The sequence below is a fragment of the Anolis carolinensis genome, unplaced genomic scaffold (assembly GCF_035594765.1).
Source record: "Anolis carolinensis isolate JA03-04 unplaced genomic scaffold, rAnoCar3.1.pri scaffold_9, whole genome shotgun sequence".
Taxonomy (NCBI): Eukaryota; Metazoa; Chordata; class Lepidosauria; order Squamata; family Dactyloidae; genus Anolis; species Anolis carolinensis.
Window position 1 is genome coordinate 2,475,756 of NW_026943820.1, and position 16,937 is coordinate 2,492,692.

Below are 16,937 nucleotides of genomic sequence, written 5' to 3' on the forward strand. Positions count from 1 at the left end.
CACAATTCTACTTTGACACTTTGCCAGACAAAAAAAGACCGAGTCAGACAGACACGCAAACTGTTCGTGGGGGGGGGGGGGGGGGTCTCAGGAGGCGAGGCGGGGGGGCCCCTTCCTCTCCCACCGCGAGGGTCCGGCCCGGCCCGTGTCCTTCTCTGCATCCCTTCCGTGTCCAGTCCGCTCGGTCCAAAGGCCCCGAAGGAAGGGGGGGCTGTGGATGATGGGACGTGGTATCGGGGACACCCTCGATGGGGAGCAGCGCAAGACGGTTGGGTGTCAATCATGCAGGTTTGGCAGGAGCTCCGCCTTTGTCATCACCATCATCATCGTCATCATCTGCGGGTCAAAGCCCGTCTCAATCTTCTGGTCGGTCAGCGGCCGCATTTCAACCACAGCTGCCTCCGTCTCTTTCTTTTTCTCTCTCAACTTTCCCCGTCGTTCCGTTATTCGGCAGCCATTTCTTCAATGTGGTCGCTGAGCAGCTTGAATTGCTCTGGGAACGAGAAGAACACAAAAGGAAACCGAGTTGTCGTGCACACCCCACTTCGGAGCAAACGGAATTGCATTTCGGAATTGCAAAATTGGAATTGATGTGTTTGCAAAGACTAGGCAACTCTATATGTTTGTTCCTGGGTTATCCATGTCATTTATTCATCAAAACATGGGGAAAGTTTATTATATTATTACTGCATTATATTATTATTATTACTATTATTATTAACACATTACACTATGTTACACAATTTTTGTTCCTGGGTTATCCATGTCATTTATTCATCAAAACATGGGGAAAGTTTATTATATTATTACTGCATTATATTATTATTATTATTACTATTATTATTAACACATTACACTATGTTACACAATTTTTGTTCCTGGGTTAGACATGTCATTTACTCATCAAAACATGGGGAAAGTTTATTATATTATTACTGCATTATATTATTATTATTATTACTATTATTATTAACACATTACACTATGTTACACAATTTTTGTTCCTGGGTTAGACATGTCATTTACTCATCAAAACATCAGGAAAGTTTATTATATTATTAGTGCATTATATTATTATTATTATTACTATTATTATTATTAACACATTACACTATGTTACATAATTTTTGTTCCTGGGTTATCCATGTCATTTATTCATCAAAACATGGGGAAAGTTTATTATATTATTACTGCATTATATTATTATTATTATTACTATTATTATTAACACATTACACTATGTTACACAATTTTTGTTCCTGGGTTATCCATGTCATTTACTCATCAAAATATCAGGAAAGTTTATTATATTATTACTGCATTATATTATTATTATTACTATTATTATTAACACATTACACTATGTTACATAATTTTTGTTCCTGGGTTATCCATGTCATTTATTCATCAAAACATGGGGAAAGTTTATTATATTATTACTGCATTATATTATTATTATTATTACTATTATTATTAACACATTACACTATGTTACACAATTTTTGTTCCTGGGTTAGACATGTCATTTACTCATCAAAACATCAGGAAAGTTTATTATATTATTAGTGCATTATATTATTATTATTATTATTATTATTATTATTATTATTATTATTATTAACACATTACACTATGTTACACAATTTTTGTTCCTGGGTTAGACATGTCATTTACTCATCAAAACATCAGGAAAGTTTATTATATTATTAGTGAATTATATTATTACTATTATTATTAACACATTACACTATGTTACACAATTTTTGTTCCTGGGTTAGACATGTCATTTACTCATCAAAACATCAGGAAAGTTTATTATATTATTAGTGAATTATATTATTATTATTATTATTATTATTATTATTATTATTATTATTATTATTATTATTAACACATTACACTATGTTACACAATTTTTGTTCCTGGGTTAGACATGTCATTTACTCATCAAAATATCAGGAAAGTTTATTATATTATTAGTGAATTATATTATTACTATTATTATTAACACATTATATTATGTTACACAATTTTTGTTCCTGGGTTATCCATGTCATTTACTCATCAAAATATCAGGAAAGTTTATTATATTATTAGTGCATTATTATTATTATTATTATTATTATTATTATTATTATTATTATTATTAACACATTACACTATGTTACACAATTTTTGTTCCTGGGTTAGACATGTCATTTACTCATCAAAATATCAGGAAAGTTTATTGTATTATATTATTATTATAACATATTACACTGCGTAACACAATTTTTTGTTCTGTCATCAAAACATGGGAAAAGTTTATTAAACTGCAAAAACTTTGCCTCTGCGGGAGGGACATCCTGCTATAGCACATTATATTACATTATATTATTATTATTATTATACTATGTTATTATATTGCTATTATTGTATTATATTATTATAGTGATATACATCTCACTTTAGAGGAAGCCATCCTGCAATTTGCTCTAAAAGTGAGCAAGAAATCGGAATTGCTATAAAAAAGACTCAAAACAGCTTAGCTATCTAGCTAAGAAAGTTATCAGGGATATTTAGTTATTTAGCCTAGAGAACTAAATAACTAACTCACCTTCATCCAGGTTGCCGATCACAGCCTGTTTCTTCAGAAAATCGTTGCAAAGCTTTTTGTTCAGCCCAAAAGCCAGCATGTTGTGAGTGAAAGTCCTGCATAAAAGGAGAAAGGAAGATGGAAAATGCAGATAATTCCAAAATATCTAAAATAATATCTGTATTGATAGTATTTATCTCTTGTTTTAATGATGTTGTGCCCCGCCTTGAGCTGAATGAAGCAGTAATAATTATTATATCATCATCACATTATTATTATTACGTATTTTATCGTTATCACTTATCCCGATTACCCCACTTTGTCAGTATTATTATAACAATATAATATAATAATTTTACTATAATAATGATGTAATATAACAATATAATATAATATAATATAAAGCAATACAATAATAACAATACTGTAAAATAATATAAACCAACACAATAATAATTTCATATTAATGTAATAATACAATAATACAGTAGAGTCTCACTTATCTAACATTCGCTTATCCAACGTTCTGGATTATCCAACGCATTTTTTTAGTCAATGTTTTCAATATATCGTGTTATTTTGGTGATAAATTCGTAAATACAGTAATTACAACATAACATGACCGCGTATTGAACTACTTTTTCTGTGAAATTTGTTGTATAACATGAAGTTTTGGTGCTTAATTTGTAAAATCATAACCTCATTTGATGTTTAATAGGCTTCTCCTTAATCCCTCCTTATTATCCAACATATTCGCTTATCCAACGTTCTGCTGGCCCGTTTATGTTGGATAAGTGAGACTCTTCTGTATTATTATAACAATATAATATAATAATTTTACTATAATAATGATGTAATAATATAATATAATGCAATACAATAATAATAATACTGTAAAATAATATAAACCAACACAATAATAATAATTTAATATTAATATAATAATACAATAACAGCAATGATGTAATACAATACTATAAAATACTATAATAATGTAATACAATAATAATACTATAATAATATTATAATAACATAATAATAAAGTAATGCTACAATAATATTACTATAAAATAAGAATGACAATGTAATATAATAAATAATAATACAACAATACTAATGTAACACTACAATAAGAATAACAATGTAATACAATAATAAGAATATAATAACAATGTACCACAATATTAATACTATCATAACTATAATAATACTATAATAATAACAATATAATACAACAATAATACTATAATAATATGATACAATAATAATGCTATAATAATACTATATTAATATTAATAATAATAGTAACAACAACAACAACAATAATTCAGCTTACCCCAACTGCCCGAAAGTGATATTCTCATTAAAGCGGAGGCTGTCGTCCCGTTCTTCTTGGGTCATATGGCACCATTTCTCCCTGAAAACATTTCCAGACATTACATTTATTGAAATATTATATGGATCAAGGGCTTCATTGGGATGAAGACGCTTTGGCTACACTTGCTGGACCCGCTCCCAATTGCATATTGCTTAGAAATGGGCCAAAAGGCAAATATCTGTAGTCCAGATTTGAGATATTAGCGATATATGTATTGTTTTTGTGTAGTTTGAAATCTGTATTTATAGTTTAAAGCTAACTGACAGTGTGTGTCTGTAATGCAACATGTAATCCAGTAATGCAAGAGTTAACTGCATAGAGTAGAGATTTATGGCTAGAGGGAAACAACTTGAAGGCACACAACAATGACAACAATCCTAGTTAAGTTTTCAAGGAGGAGAAATAAGTATGATGTTTAGCACTAAATTCACACCACAAACTAAATATCAGGACTTCTGGAAAACACAGCCCCCCAAAATAACTTTTCCAAACTCCATCATTGGGTAAGGGCAGCTTTCTTGGAAGGCTCTATCTCTTAAAATTCCGTCTCCTGTGTTTTACATCTGCAGTACATCATTCCAGGTTTCCATCCAAATATCCATTCAAATCTATTGTACACCAAAACTGAACCAAAACATCTGCAAAATGTCATATTTATCTATATATATAAAAGAGTGATGGCATTATGGCGACCCACAAAAACAACAAAACTACAGGCCCCCCAACCTCGAAATTTGACAACACAACCCATCATCCACGCCTCTAGGTTGATACAACAAAAAGAAAAGAAAAATAAAGTCCTAATTAGAGAGAGAGGAATAATTGCTTTTATCCAATTGCTGCCAGTTAGAAGGCTAAGCTCCTCCAACTTGGTCTCCTAGCAACCCAATAAAAAATAATTAAAAACACTAAAAAATTAATACAATAAAATACTATAACAGAAAATAACTAAAAATAATACAAGAAAATAATAAAATATAATAACAAGATAAATTACAATAAAACTTATAAAAAATAAATACAAATAACGTCAAATAAAAATTACACAATTTTTAACCAATACCACCACCACTTTGCCACAGCAACGCGTGGCTGGGCACAGCTAGTATATATATAAATGTAATGTACGTTTGTAGGACTGAGTAAACAACAAAACCACCGAACCAAATCACACCAAATTTGGCCACAAAAGATGTAGTCATCCAATCTATGTCTTTTAAACAAACAAAAAAAAACCTAGAAAAATAAAGTCCAAATTAGTTGACGAGGAAGAGCCGTTTTCAACCCTGGCAGCCGGTCAGAAGGGTAAGCCCTGCCCCCTTTAGGCCACACTGCCTATAAAATACAGATTATCAGATTTGAACTGGATTATATGGCAGTGTAGACTCAAGGCCCTTCCACACAGCTATAAGACCCAGAATGCCAAGGCAGATAATCCACTGTATCTGCTTTGAACTGGATTATTTTGAGCCCACACTGCCATATAATCCAGTTTAGCGTGGATTTTATACAGCTGTTGTAGAAGGGGCCTCATAGTATAATCAAGTTCTAAGCAGATAATATAGGATTATAAATATAATATATATATTACTGTGGTAAAATAATACAGAACAATATAATCTCTAAAATCAGGCTAGTAAATAAAGAACAACACTCTGAAAACAGGGGAAATCCAGACAGGAAACAATCAGGGCCAGCTAACACCTCCCAACAAAGGCCGAGCACAGCTATTAGATATATAAAACTTTCTGGGTATCAAAATGCAAGGTGATTCCAAAGAAAGCCAAACATATGCTAAGAAACAAATACATTCCTGCAAAGGCAAAAACCCTGTGCTTCTAGCAAACCTTTCCCCGCGAGGCATTAGTTTCCATAATGATTACATAATCTATATATATAAAAGAGTGATGGCATCATGGCGACCCACAAAACAACAAAACTACAGGCCCCCCAACCTCGAAATTTGACAACACAACCCATCATCCACGCCTCTAGGTTGATACAACAAAAAGAAAAGAAAAATAAAGTCCTAATTAGAGAGAGAGGAATAATTGCTTTTATCCAACTGCTGCCAGTTAGAAGGCTAAGCTCCTCCAACTTAGTCTCCTAGCAACCCAATAAAAAATAATAAAAAACACTAAAAAAATTAATACAATAAAATACTATAAGAATAGAAAATAACTAAAAATAATACAAGAAAATAATAAAATATAATAAATAAAAATATCTTACAATAAAATTAATAAAAAATGCAAATAAAGTCAAATAAAAATTACACAACAATTTTTAACCAATACCACCACCACTTTGCCACAGCAACGCGTGGCCGGGCACAGCTAGTTTGGATATATATTAAGTCTCAAATGCTTATGCTCTTTTCAAGAGAAGCCCATTAACGTTGTTTTTCGTTTGCATATGTCAAGAGGAAGCAAAGGAAAATAAAGTGGGGAAAGTAAAGGCAGAAAGGAAGTCAAATGAAGGAAGAGAAGCAGGAAAAGAGCTTGGAAAAGGAAACAGAAATTGCAAGGTTTTGCAGAAAAATGGCACCGGAAAAACTGGGAACGGAGGAGAGAATTGAGGAATTGCTCAGTGGGAAAGTAAATAGCGTAATCGCAATTGTGGGAGTTGCAGTCCAAAACACCTCGGAGGGCCGAAGTTTGCACAATATAAGGAGTCGGTTGCTAGCAAAGCTGCGTGACCATGTTGCAAAAGGACGCATGAGCCGGCAACATGAAAAGCTTGCAAAGTTGTCCTATAGGTGCATGGTTTGTATGGTTTCAATCTCCAATTGGGCTTTGTTTACATCCGGTTGCAAAGAGTTTTGGAGTTCTGCCATAGGCGCATGGTTTGCATTGTATCAATCTGCAAGCAGGCTTTGTTTACATCCGGTTGCAAAGAGTTTTGGAGTTCTGCTATAGGCGCATGGTTTGCATGATATCAATCACCAATTGGGCTTTGTTTACATCCGGTTGCAAAGAGTTTGGGAGTTCTGCTATAGGCGCATGGTTTGCATGATATCAATCACCAATTGGGATTTGTTTACATCCGGTTGCAAAGAGTTTTGGAGTTCTGCTATAGGCGCATGGTTTGCATGATATCAATCACCAATTGGGATTTGTTTACATCCGGTTGCAAAGAGTTTTGGAGTTCTGCTATAGGCGCATGGTTTGCATGATATCAATCACCAATTGTTTACATCCGGTTGCAAAGAGTTTTGGAGTTCTGCTATAGGCGCATGGTTTGCATGATATCAATCACCAATTGGGCTTTGTTTACATCCGGTTGCAAAGAGTTTTGGAGTTCTGCTATAGGCGCATGGTTTGCATGATATCAATCACCAATTGTTTACATCCGGCTGCAAAGAGTTTTGGAGTTCTGCTATAGGCGCATGGTTTGCATGATATCAATCACCAATTGGGATTTGTTTACATCCGGTTGCAAAGAGTTTTGGAGTTCTGCCATAGGCGCATGGTTTACATGATATCAATCACCAATTGGGATTTGTTTACATCCGGTTGCAAAGAGTTTTGGAGTTCTGCTATAGGCGCATGGTTTGCATGATATCAGTCACCAATTGGGCTTTGTTTACATCCGGCTGCAAAGAGTTTGGGAGTTCTGCCATAGGCGCATGGTTTGCATGATATCAGTCACCAATTGGGCTTTGTTTACATCCGGCTGCAAAGAGTTTGGGAGTTCTGCCATAGGCGCATGGTTTGCATGATATCAGTCACCAATTGGGCTTTGTTTACATCCGGCTGCAAAGAGTTTTGGAGTTCTGCCATAGGCGCATGGTTTGCATGATATCAGTCACCAATTGGGCTTTGTTTACATCCGGCTGCAAAGAGTTTTGGAGTTCTGCCATAGGCACATGGTTTGTATGGTATCAATCTCCAATTGGGCTTTGTTTACATCCGGCTGCAAAGAGTTTTGGAGTTCTGCCATAGGCGCATGGTTTGCATGATATCAGTCACCAATTGGGCTTTGTTTACATCCGGCTGCAAAGAGTTTTGGAGTTCTGCTATAGGCGCATGATTTGCATTGTATCAATCACCAACTGGGCTTTTGTTTACATCCGGTTGCAAAGAGTTTGGGAGTTCTGCCATAGGTGCATGGTTTGCATGATATCAATCGCCAATTGGGCTTTTGTTTACATCCGGTTGCAAAGAGTTTTGGAGTTCTGCCATAGGTGCATGGTTTGCATGATATCAATCGCCAATTGGGCTTTTGTTTACATCCGGTTGCAAAGAGTTTTGGAGTTCTGCCATAGGTGCATGGTTTGCATGATATCAATCGCCAATTGGGCTTTTGTTTACATCCGGTTGCAAAGAGTTTTGGAGTTCTGCCATAGGTGCATGGTTTGCATTGTATCAATCTGCAAGCAGGCTTTGTTTACATCCGGTTGCAAAGAGTTTTGGAGTTCCGCTATAGGCGCATGGTTTGCATGATATCAATCACCAATTGGGCTTTGTTTACATCCGGTTGCAAAGAGTTTGGGAGTTCTGCCATAGGCGCATGGTTTGCATTGTATCAGTCACCAATTGGGCTTTGTTTACATCTGGTTGCAAAGAGTTTGGGAGTTCTGCCATAGGCGCATGGTTTGCATTGTATCAGTCACCAATTGGGCTTTGTTTACATCCGGCTGCAAAGAGTTTGGGAGTTCTGCCATAGGCGCATGGTTTGCATGATATCAATCACCAATTGGGCTTTGTTTACATCCGGTTGCAAAGAGTTTGGGAGTTCTGCCATAGGCGCATGGTTTGCATTGTATCAGTCACCAATTGGGCTTTGTTTACATCCGGCTGCAAAGAGTTTGGGAGTTCTGCCATAGGCGCATGGTTTGCATGATATCAATCACCAATTGGGCTTTGTTTACATCCGGTTGCAAAGAGTTTGGGAGTTCTGCCATAGGCGCATGGTTTGCATTGTATCAGTCACCAATTGGGCTTTGTTTACATCTGGTTGCAAAGAGTTTGGGAGTTCTGCCATAGGCGCATGGTTTGCATTGTATCAGTCACCAATTGGGCTTTGTTTACATCCGGTTGCAAAGAGTTTGGGAGTTCTGCCATAGGCGCATGGTTTGCATTGTATCAGTCACCAATTGGGCTTTGTTTACATCCGGCTGCAAAGAGTTTGGGAGTTCTGCTATAGGCGCATGGTTTGCATGATATCAATCACCAATTGGGCTTTGTTTACATCCGGTTGCAAAGAGTTTGGGAGTTCTGCTATAGGCGCATGGTTTGCATGATATCAATCACCAATTGGGCTTTGTTTACATCCGGTTGCAAAGAGTTTTGGAGTTCTGCTATAGGCGCATGGTTTGCATGATATCAATCACCAATTGGGCTTTGTTTACATCCGGTTGCAAAGAGTTTTGGAGTTCTGCCATAGGCGCATGGTTTGCATGATATCAATCACCAATTGGGCTTTGTTTACATCCGGTTGCAAAGAGTTTTGGAGCTCTGCCATAGGCGCATTGTTTGCATGATATCAGTCACCAATTGGGCTTTGTTTACATCCGGCTGCAAAGAGTTTTGGAGTTCTGCCATAGGCGCATGGTTTGCATGATATCAATCACCAATTGGGCTTTGTTTACATCCGGTTGCAAAGAGTTTGGGAGTTCTGCCATAGGCGCATGGTTTGCATGATATCAGTCACCAATTGGGCTTTGTTTACATCCGGTTGCAAAGAGTTTTGGAGTTCTGCCATAGGCGCATGGTTTGCATGATATCAATCACCAATTGGGCTTTGTTTACATCCGGTTGCAAAGAGTTTGGGAGTTCTGCCATAGGCGCATGGTTTGCATGATATCAATCACCAATTGGGCTTTGTTTACATCCGGTTGCAAAGAGTTTGGGAGTTCTGCCATAGGCGCATGGTTTGCATGATATCAATCACCAATTGGGCTTTGTTTACATCCGGTTGCAAAGAGTTTTGGAGCTCTGCCATAGGCGCATTGTTTGCATGATATCAGTCACCAATTGGGCTTTGTTTACATCCGGCTGCAAAGAGTTTTGGAGTTCTGCCATAGGCGCATGGTTTGCATGATATCAATCACCAATTGGGCTTTGTTTACATCCGGTTGCAAAGAGTTTGGGAGTTCTGCCATAGGCGCATGGTTTGCATTGTATCAGTCACCAATTGGGCTTTGTTTACATCTGGTTGCAAAGAGTTTGGTGTTTTCAAAGGGCTCCTGCAACGCAGTCCAGGTAACGAACTAACTAACCCAGCGCTCCACGTCAGTCCAACAACGAGACGGCAATTTTCCGGGACCCATAACCCCGTTTTCGGGAGCCAACCCCAACCCCAAAAGCGTCAATGCGGACGGACACACCTCGTTTCCTCTTCCTCTCCAGCCTTCCCTCTGGAGTGGCAGCAGAAAAGGGCCCGTGAGAAGAAAGGAGTGACACACGTTAAGGTCATGCAAGAGGAAAGGAAAAAGGAAAGAAGGAAGGAAGGAAGGAAGGAAGGAAGGATGGATGGAGAGAAAAGGAAGAGGACCCAACCCAGAGAGGGGAGGGAAAAAGGAGGGATTGAGAAAGAGAGAGAAAGAAAGAGAGAGAAATTAGTGCCGTCGTCGTTTGGAAACTCTCCTCCTTCCCACAAAGCTGTGTCTCACTGCTATTGGAACTCAACCACATCCTACACAAGGCTATAGTCCTCATTGAGGACTCAGAAAAGGCTTATCTCTGCTATTGGAACGCAACCACATCCCACACAAGGCTGTAGTCCTCATCGAGGACTCAAGACAGGCAGAGGCCTTCTCCCATTGGCCACTCTATTCTCTCCTATCACTTCTCCTAACACTTCTCAGGACAAGCCCTCCGTTTTATTCTTCTCCCGTGAGCATGGAGAGAGGCAAGATGTCTGCAGCGAGTCAGTTAATTAGATAGCTAGGCAACTTTGCATTAACTTTCCTATCTAGTTATGTAGTTATTTGGATAAAGTCTTTACTTCTCAGAGTCCTCCATTGTGTTCTTCTCCTGTGAGCATGGAGAGAGGAAAGATGTCTGCTGCGGGTTGGTTAGTTAGTTAGTTAGTTAGTTAATTAGATAGCTAGCCAGCCCTGTGTTAACTTTCCTATTTAGTTATGTAGTTCCTCGAATAAGGTATTTACTTTAGATTCCTCCATTGTATTCTTCTCCTGTGAGCATGGAGGGAGGCAAGATGTCTGCTGCAAGTCAGTTAGTTAATTAGATAGCTGGGCAGCCCTGTGTTAACTTTCCTATCCAGTTATGTAGTTCCTTGAATCAAGTCTTTACTTCTCAGCCCCAGCCCCAGAGCACTCTGTTGTATTATTCTCCTGTGAGCATGGAGAGAGGCAAGACGTCTGCTGTGTTAGTTAATTAGCAAGGAAGCCTTGTGTTAACTTTCCTATCTAGTTATGTAGTTCCTTGAATAAAGTCTTTACTTCTCAGCCCAAGCCCCAGAGCACTCTGTTGTATTATTCTCCTGTGAGCATGGAGAGAGGCATGGTGCCAGCTGCGAGTCAGTTAATTAGATAGCTAGCCAGCCCTGTGTTCACTTTCCTATCTAGTTATGTAGTTCCTTGAATCAAGTCTTTACTTCTCAGCCCAAGCCACAGAGCACTCTGTTGTATTATTCTCCTGTGAGCATGGAGAGAGACAAGGTGTCAGCTGCGAGTCAGTTAATTAGATAGCTAGGCAGCTTTGCATTAACTTTCCTATCTAGTTATATAGTTATTTGGATAAAGTCTTTACTTCTCAGCCCAAGCCAGAGCACTCTGTTGTATTATTCTCCTGTGAGCATGGAGAGAGGCAAGATGTCTGCTGCAAGTTAGTTAATTAGCAAGGAAGCCTTGTGTTAACTTTCCTATCTAGTTATGTAGTTCCTTGAATCAAGTCTTTACTTCTCAGTCCAAGCCACAGAGCACTCCATTGTATTTTTTTTCTCCTGTGAGCATGGAGAGAGGCAAGATGTCTGCTGCAAGTTAGTTAATTAGCAAGGAAGCCTTGTGTTAACTTTCCTATCTAGTTATGTAGTTCCTTGAATCAAGTCTTTACTTCTCAGTCCAAGCCACAGAGCACTCCATTGTATTTTTTTTCTCCTGTGAGCATGGAGAGAGGCAAGATGTCTGCTGCAAGTTAGTTAATTAGCAAGGAAGCCTTGTGTTCACTTTCCTATCTAGTTATGTAGTTCCTTGAATAAAGTCTTTACTTCTCAGTCCAAGCCACAGAGCACTCCATTGTATTTTTTTTCTCCTGTGAGCATGGAGAGAGGCAAGATGTCTGCTGCGAGTTAGTTAGGGGGTGTTGAAGCACAACTCAACTTGAATATCAAACGAGAGCAATTCTCCCTCCACCACGATATAAGTGCATTTATTTGAAAAATAATACGAAACCCTCCAACCTGGTGGTGGGGGAGCGCTTCCGCCGCTCGCAATGGACGGCATCGAAAAAGGCCGCGTTCCAGAACCGCAAGGTGTGCCTGCGAAAGAGAGGAAGAAACGCAGGTAAGGAGAGAGGACTCACCTGGCCAAGGAAATAAAATAGCCTTAACTACTGGTCCCAGTAAACACTCCATTGTAATTCATGCAATACCTTCACAGTGGTCTTCCAATGAGTGGATTTTTCAGACTTTTTTTCGGGTACTATGAATTTATGATGTGGTGTTGACTTTTTTTTTTTTTTTGCGTATTTACACTTGTATTTTGTGTCACACCTTGAGTGTTTTGTGAGCTGTCCTTAGTCCCTTTCTGGGAGATGGTGGCGGGATATAAATAAAGGTATTATTATTTTATTATGTCACAGCAAACAAGATAGACATGCTGGATTTCGTTTCACAAAATCACAAGTCGAACACTTCCCAAGTATCTAGGACTGTGTGATGTATTTTCGGATGATGCGTGCAGATCCCAGCAGGGTGGCCTTTTGCAGTTGGCAGATCGTGATTTTGTCAATGTCTCTTGTTTCCAAATGCCGGCTGAGATCTTTTGGCACGGCATCCAGTGTGCCCATCACCACTGGGACCACCTGCACTGGTTTCTGCCAGAGTCTTTGACGTTCAATCTTGAGGTCCTGATAGCGGCTGAGTTTTTCCTGTTGTTTTTCGTCAATGCGACTGTCACCTGGGATGGCAACATCAATGATCCAAAACTTTTTCTTTTTCCACAACTGTGATGTCTGGTGTGTTGTGTTCCAGAACTTTGTCAGTCTGGATTCGGAAGTCCCACAGTATCTTTACGTGCTCATTCTCCAAGACTTTTGCAGGTTTGTGATCCCACCAGTTCTTTGCTGCTGGGAGGTGGGACTTGAGGCATAAGTTCCAATGGATCATTTGGGCCACATAGTTGTGCCTCTGTTTGTAGTCTGTCTGTGCAATTTTCTTAAAATTATTATTATTATTATTATTATTATTATTATTATATATGCTTGTAATAAATAAATAATTATTATAATATGAATACTTGTAATAAATAATAATAATAATAATATAAATGATTGTAATAAATAATAATAATAATAATGATGCTTGTAATAAATATTAGTATTATTATATAAATGGAACAAATTAAGAACTTTGGTCCAAAGGCAAGATGCTGGCTGCTGAATGACTGCAATGCATCCTGACAGATCCCTCAAATCTGCAGGAAAAACAAGAGTCATTTTGAAACCAAGCAAAGACTGTAGTGATCTCAAAAGTTATAGACATCTTATACACACATCTCAATGGATGTTGCTCTTAATGGGACATGTCACATTATCACAGGATGTCTACGTTGAACACCACTGGAGAAATTATACTGTTTAGCCAGTATTGCACCACCTGAAGTAGCAGACAGCAATGAAAGGACCAAGGCAATGACATCTCCGGACCATCCTCTGTTTGGATATCAGCCAGCACGCCAATGCCTTAAATCAAGAAACAGCTTCCTAAGATCTATAGAGATACTAGCAGGAATATCTCAGCAAGCAAGAGTCCAAAAGTGGCAGCTTAAAACACGGAATCTCAATCAGTGGCTGAGACTGGATGAGAAACTCCCTCCTGGGCACAAAGAAGATGGAGCAATTTGGAAGACACTGAACAGACTGCACCACGAGATGCAAGAAATGGGGCCACAAAGTGGAGTCCACGACATGTGGGTGCGGAGGAGAGCAAACCACAGACCACTGACTACAATGCAATTTAAGCCCCGCCACATGCACTATAAGAGGAACTTCTTACTGCAACACCAGATAAATAAATAAAACAACTCCAAAACCTACCAGATGGGCTGCTGCTTGAGGTGCATATACAAGTAAATCTTCTCCCCCGTTTTCTCCTCTTCCTCCTCAGGACTGTACAGGGAAACTGAAATACAAAAAATGGGAAAACACAGCCCAGGAAATGTATATTTACATCTAAGATGCAAAGCCGTTTTTCGAACCCAACTTACACGACTTCTGGATCCTTTCCCGTGGTTTCTCTTCGCCATCCCTAAAGGAGAAAGAAATGGTACTGTTTAGGTTTCATCCCGCAAAAATCAAAATACTGGATCCAAATAGTTCTATTGCAAATCCGTTGCTTTGAAATCCGGGGTGTTTTGATACCAAACTTGCTGCTGAGACAAATGGTTTTAACTGCCACTTTAACCTCGGAGAGTGAAGAGAGTGCTGACTGGAAACAGTCAGGAAGGAAATGGCTGCGATACTGATTATTTATAAGGCATATGAGGCATATTTAAAGACTGTTTAAAGGGACTACATACTTGCTGCTGTGACAAACGGTTTTAACTGCCACTTTAACCTCGGAGAGTGAAGAGAGCGCTGACTGGAAATAGTCAGGAAAGGAAATGGCTGCCAACTCTCCAAAGCTTGATTATTTATAAGGCAAATGAGGCATATTTAAAGACTGCTTAAAGGGACTACGTACTTGCTGCTGTGACAAACGATTTTAACTGTCACTTTCACCTCAGAGAGTGAAGAGAGTGCTGACTGGAAACAGTCAGCAAAGAAATAGATGCCAACTCTTTGAAACCTGATTATTTATAAGGCAAATGAGGCATATTTAAAGACTGTTTGAAGGGACTATGTACTTGCTGCTGTGACAAACGGTTTTAACTGCCACTTTAACCTCGGAGAGTAAAGAGAGCGCTGACTGGAAATAGTAAGGAAGGAAATGGCTGCGATACTGATTATTTATAAGGCAAATGAGGCATATTTAAAGACTGCTTAAAGGGACTATTTACTTGCTGCTGAGACAAACGGTTTTAACTGCTACTTTAACCTCGGAGAGTGAAGAGAGTGCTGACTGGAAACAGTCAGGAAAGAAATAGCTGCCAACTCTCTGAAACCTGATTATTTATAAGGCAAATGAGGCATATTTAAAGATTGTTTAAAGGAACTATTTCTCTGTTCTCTGTGAATTCAGAGAGACTGCTGTATATATTGTTGCCCAGTTTGACCTTTTGAACTGATGTAAAGACACTGTTACTTGTTACACAAGCCTGAGTGACACTTTATTATACTGCAGGGTATATCTTGGTTCAGAAACGGTGGTAAAGCGTCTATTTATTTATATCTCCAACCTATAACAAATTCAACATGCCTCCAGGGCAGGACTCACTCGCTTTTCTTGTGGACGGGGCCCTTCATCTTGCTCTCGAAGCTCCCGAAGAAGCCCTTGACGTTCTCGGTTTTGGCCGAGGTGTTCTTCAGGAGCCGCTCCGCGATGTCCTTCTTCTCCGCCAGCCAGGTGTTGGCCGACTTCAGGTAGGAGTCCATGCTGCCGGACGCCTTCTCCTTGGATTCGGGAGGCAGGGCTTGCGGCTTCCCTGTCGGAAGAGGAGCCTGTGAATGCTCAAGTTTGTAGTCCTCATCGAGGAAATAGATAGGCAGGTGAGGAAGAGGGAACGTGCTCAAACGCAGGGCTTCTCGAGCTTTTTCAGCAACAGAACCCATTTGCAAAGCAAAAGGTTTCTCGTGGAGCCCCAAGTAATGTTTGTATATACCTTCCCACTGACACCGTACCTATTGATCTACTCACATTGGCATGTTTTCGAACTGCTAGGTTGGCAGAAGCTGGGGCTAACAGCGGGAGCTCATCCCGCTCCCTGGATTTTAACCGCCAATCTTTTGGTCAGCAAGTTCAGCTACTTGCAGTACTTATTGATCTACTCACATTTGCATGTTTTCGAACTGCTAGGTTGGCAGAAGCTGGGGCTAACAGCGGGAGCTCACCCCACTCCCCGGATTTTAACCGCCAATCTTTTGGTCAGCAAGTTCAGCTACTTGCAGTACCTATTGATTTACTCATGTTTGCATGTTTTCAAACTGCTAGGTTGGCAAAAATCCACTGTGCCACTGAGGACCACCATATATATATATATATATATATATATATGTATCTATCAAACACGGGCAAACATTTGGACCAGCATAAATGTAACAAAATTTCAGCGGAAGACCACACAGGCCATCCAGTCCAACCCCCTTTATTCTACCATGCAAGAGAAGCACAATCAAAGCACCCCCAACAGATGGCCATACAGCATTTGTAATAATACTACTACTACTACTACTACTAATAATAATAATAATAATAATGTCATTTGTAATACTACTACTATTACTAATAATAATAATGGCATTTGTAATACTACTACTACTACTACTACTACTACTACTACTAATAATAATAATAATGGCAGAAACCCATGCAGGAAAAACATATCCACGGAAGTGAAATGAATTATTATTTATTTATTTATTTATTTATTTATTTATTTTCCCTTTGCTTACCAATGTAATAATAAGTAAAGCACATGGTCATCAGGTTCTTGGCTGGGCTGAAGTCGTCCATTTGGAAGCACCTGGAAAGGAGAGAATAAAATAATAACAACAAATAATAATAATAATAATAATAATAATAATAATTATTATTATTATTATTATTATTATTATTATTATTATTATTTATCAACCGCAAGCAGGCTATTCCCACCTTTGCAACCTGCCTCGAGCCACTGGAAGAGACGAGTAAGAATAA

General features: G+C 38.5%; 1 protein-coding gene across 1 annotated transcript in view; it reads right to left on the minus strand.

Moving 5' to 3' along the window:
• Positions 1–408: 408 nt before the first annotated feature.
• Positions 409–16,937, minus strand: part of kiaa0513 (KIAA0513 ortholog) — a 47,150-nt gene continuing 30,621 nt past the window's right edge. The window contains exons 5-13 of the mRNA XM_062961631.1: positions 16,691–16,761; positions 15,516–15,723; positions 14,347–14,387; positions 14,177–14,261; positions 12,321–12,398; positions 10,285–10,314; positions 3,912–3,992; positions 2,597–2,691; positions 409–493 (exon numbers count right to left, since the gene is read on the minus strand). Coding sequence (XP_062817701.1) covers positions 444–493; positions 2,597–2,691; positions 3,912–3,992; positions 10,285–10,314; positions 12,321–12,398; positions 14,177–14,261; positions 14,347–14,387; positions 15,516–15,723; positions 16,691–16,761 — 739 coding nt within the window. The 3' untranslated portion in view covers positions 409–443. The remainder of the gene's footprint in view (positions 494–2,596; positions 2,692–3,911; positions 3,993–10,284; positions 10,315–12,320; positions 12,399–14,176; positions 14,262–14,346; positions 14,388–15,515; positions 15,724–16,690; positions 16,762–16,937) is intronic.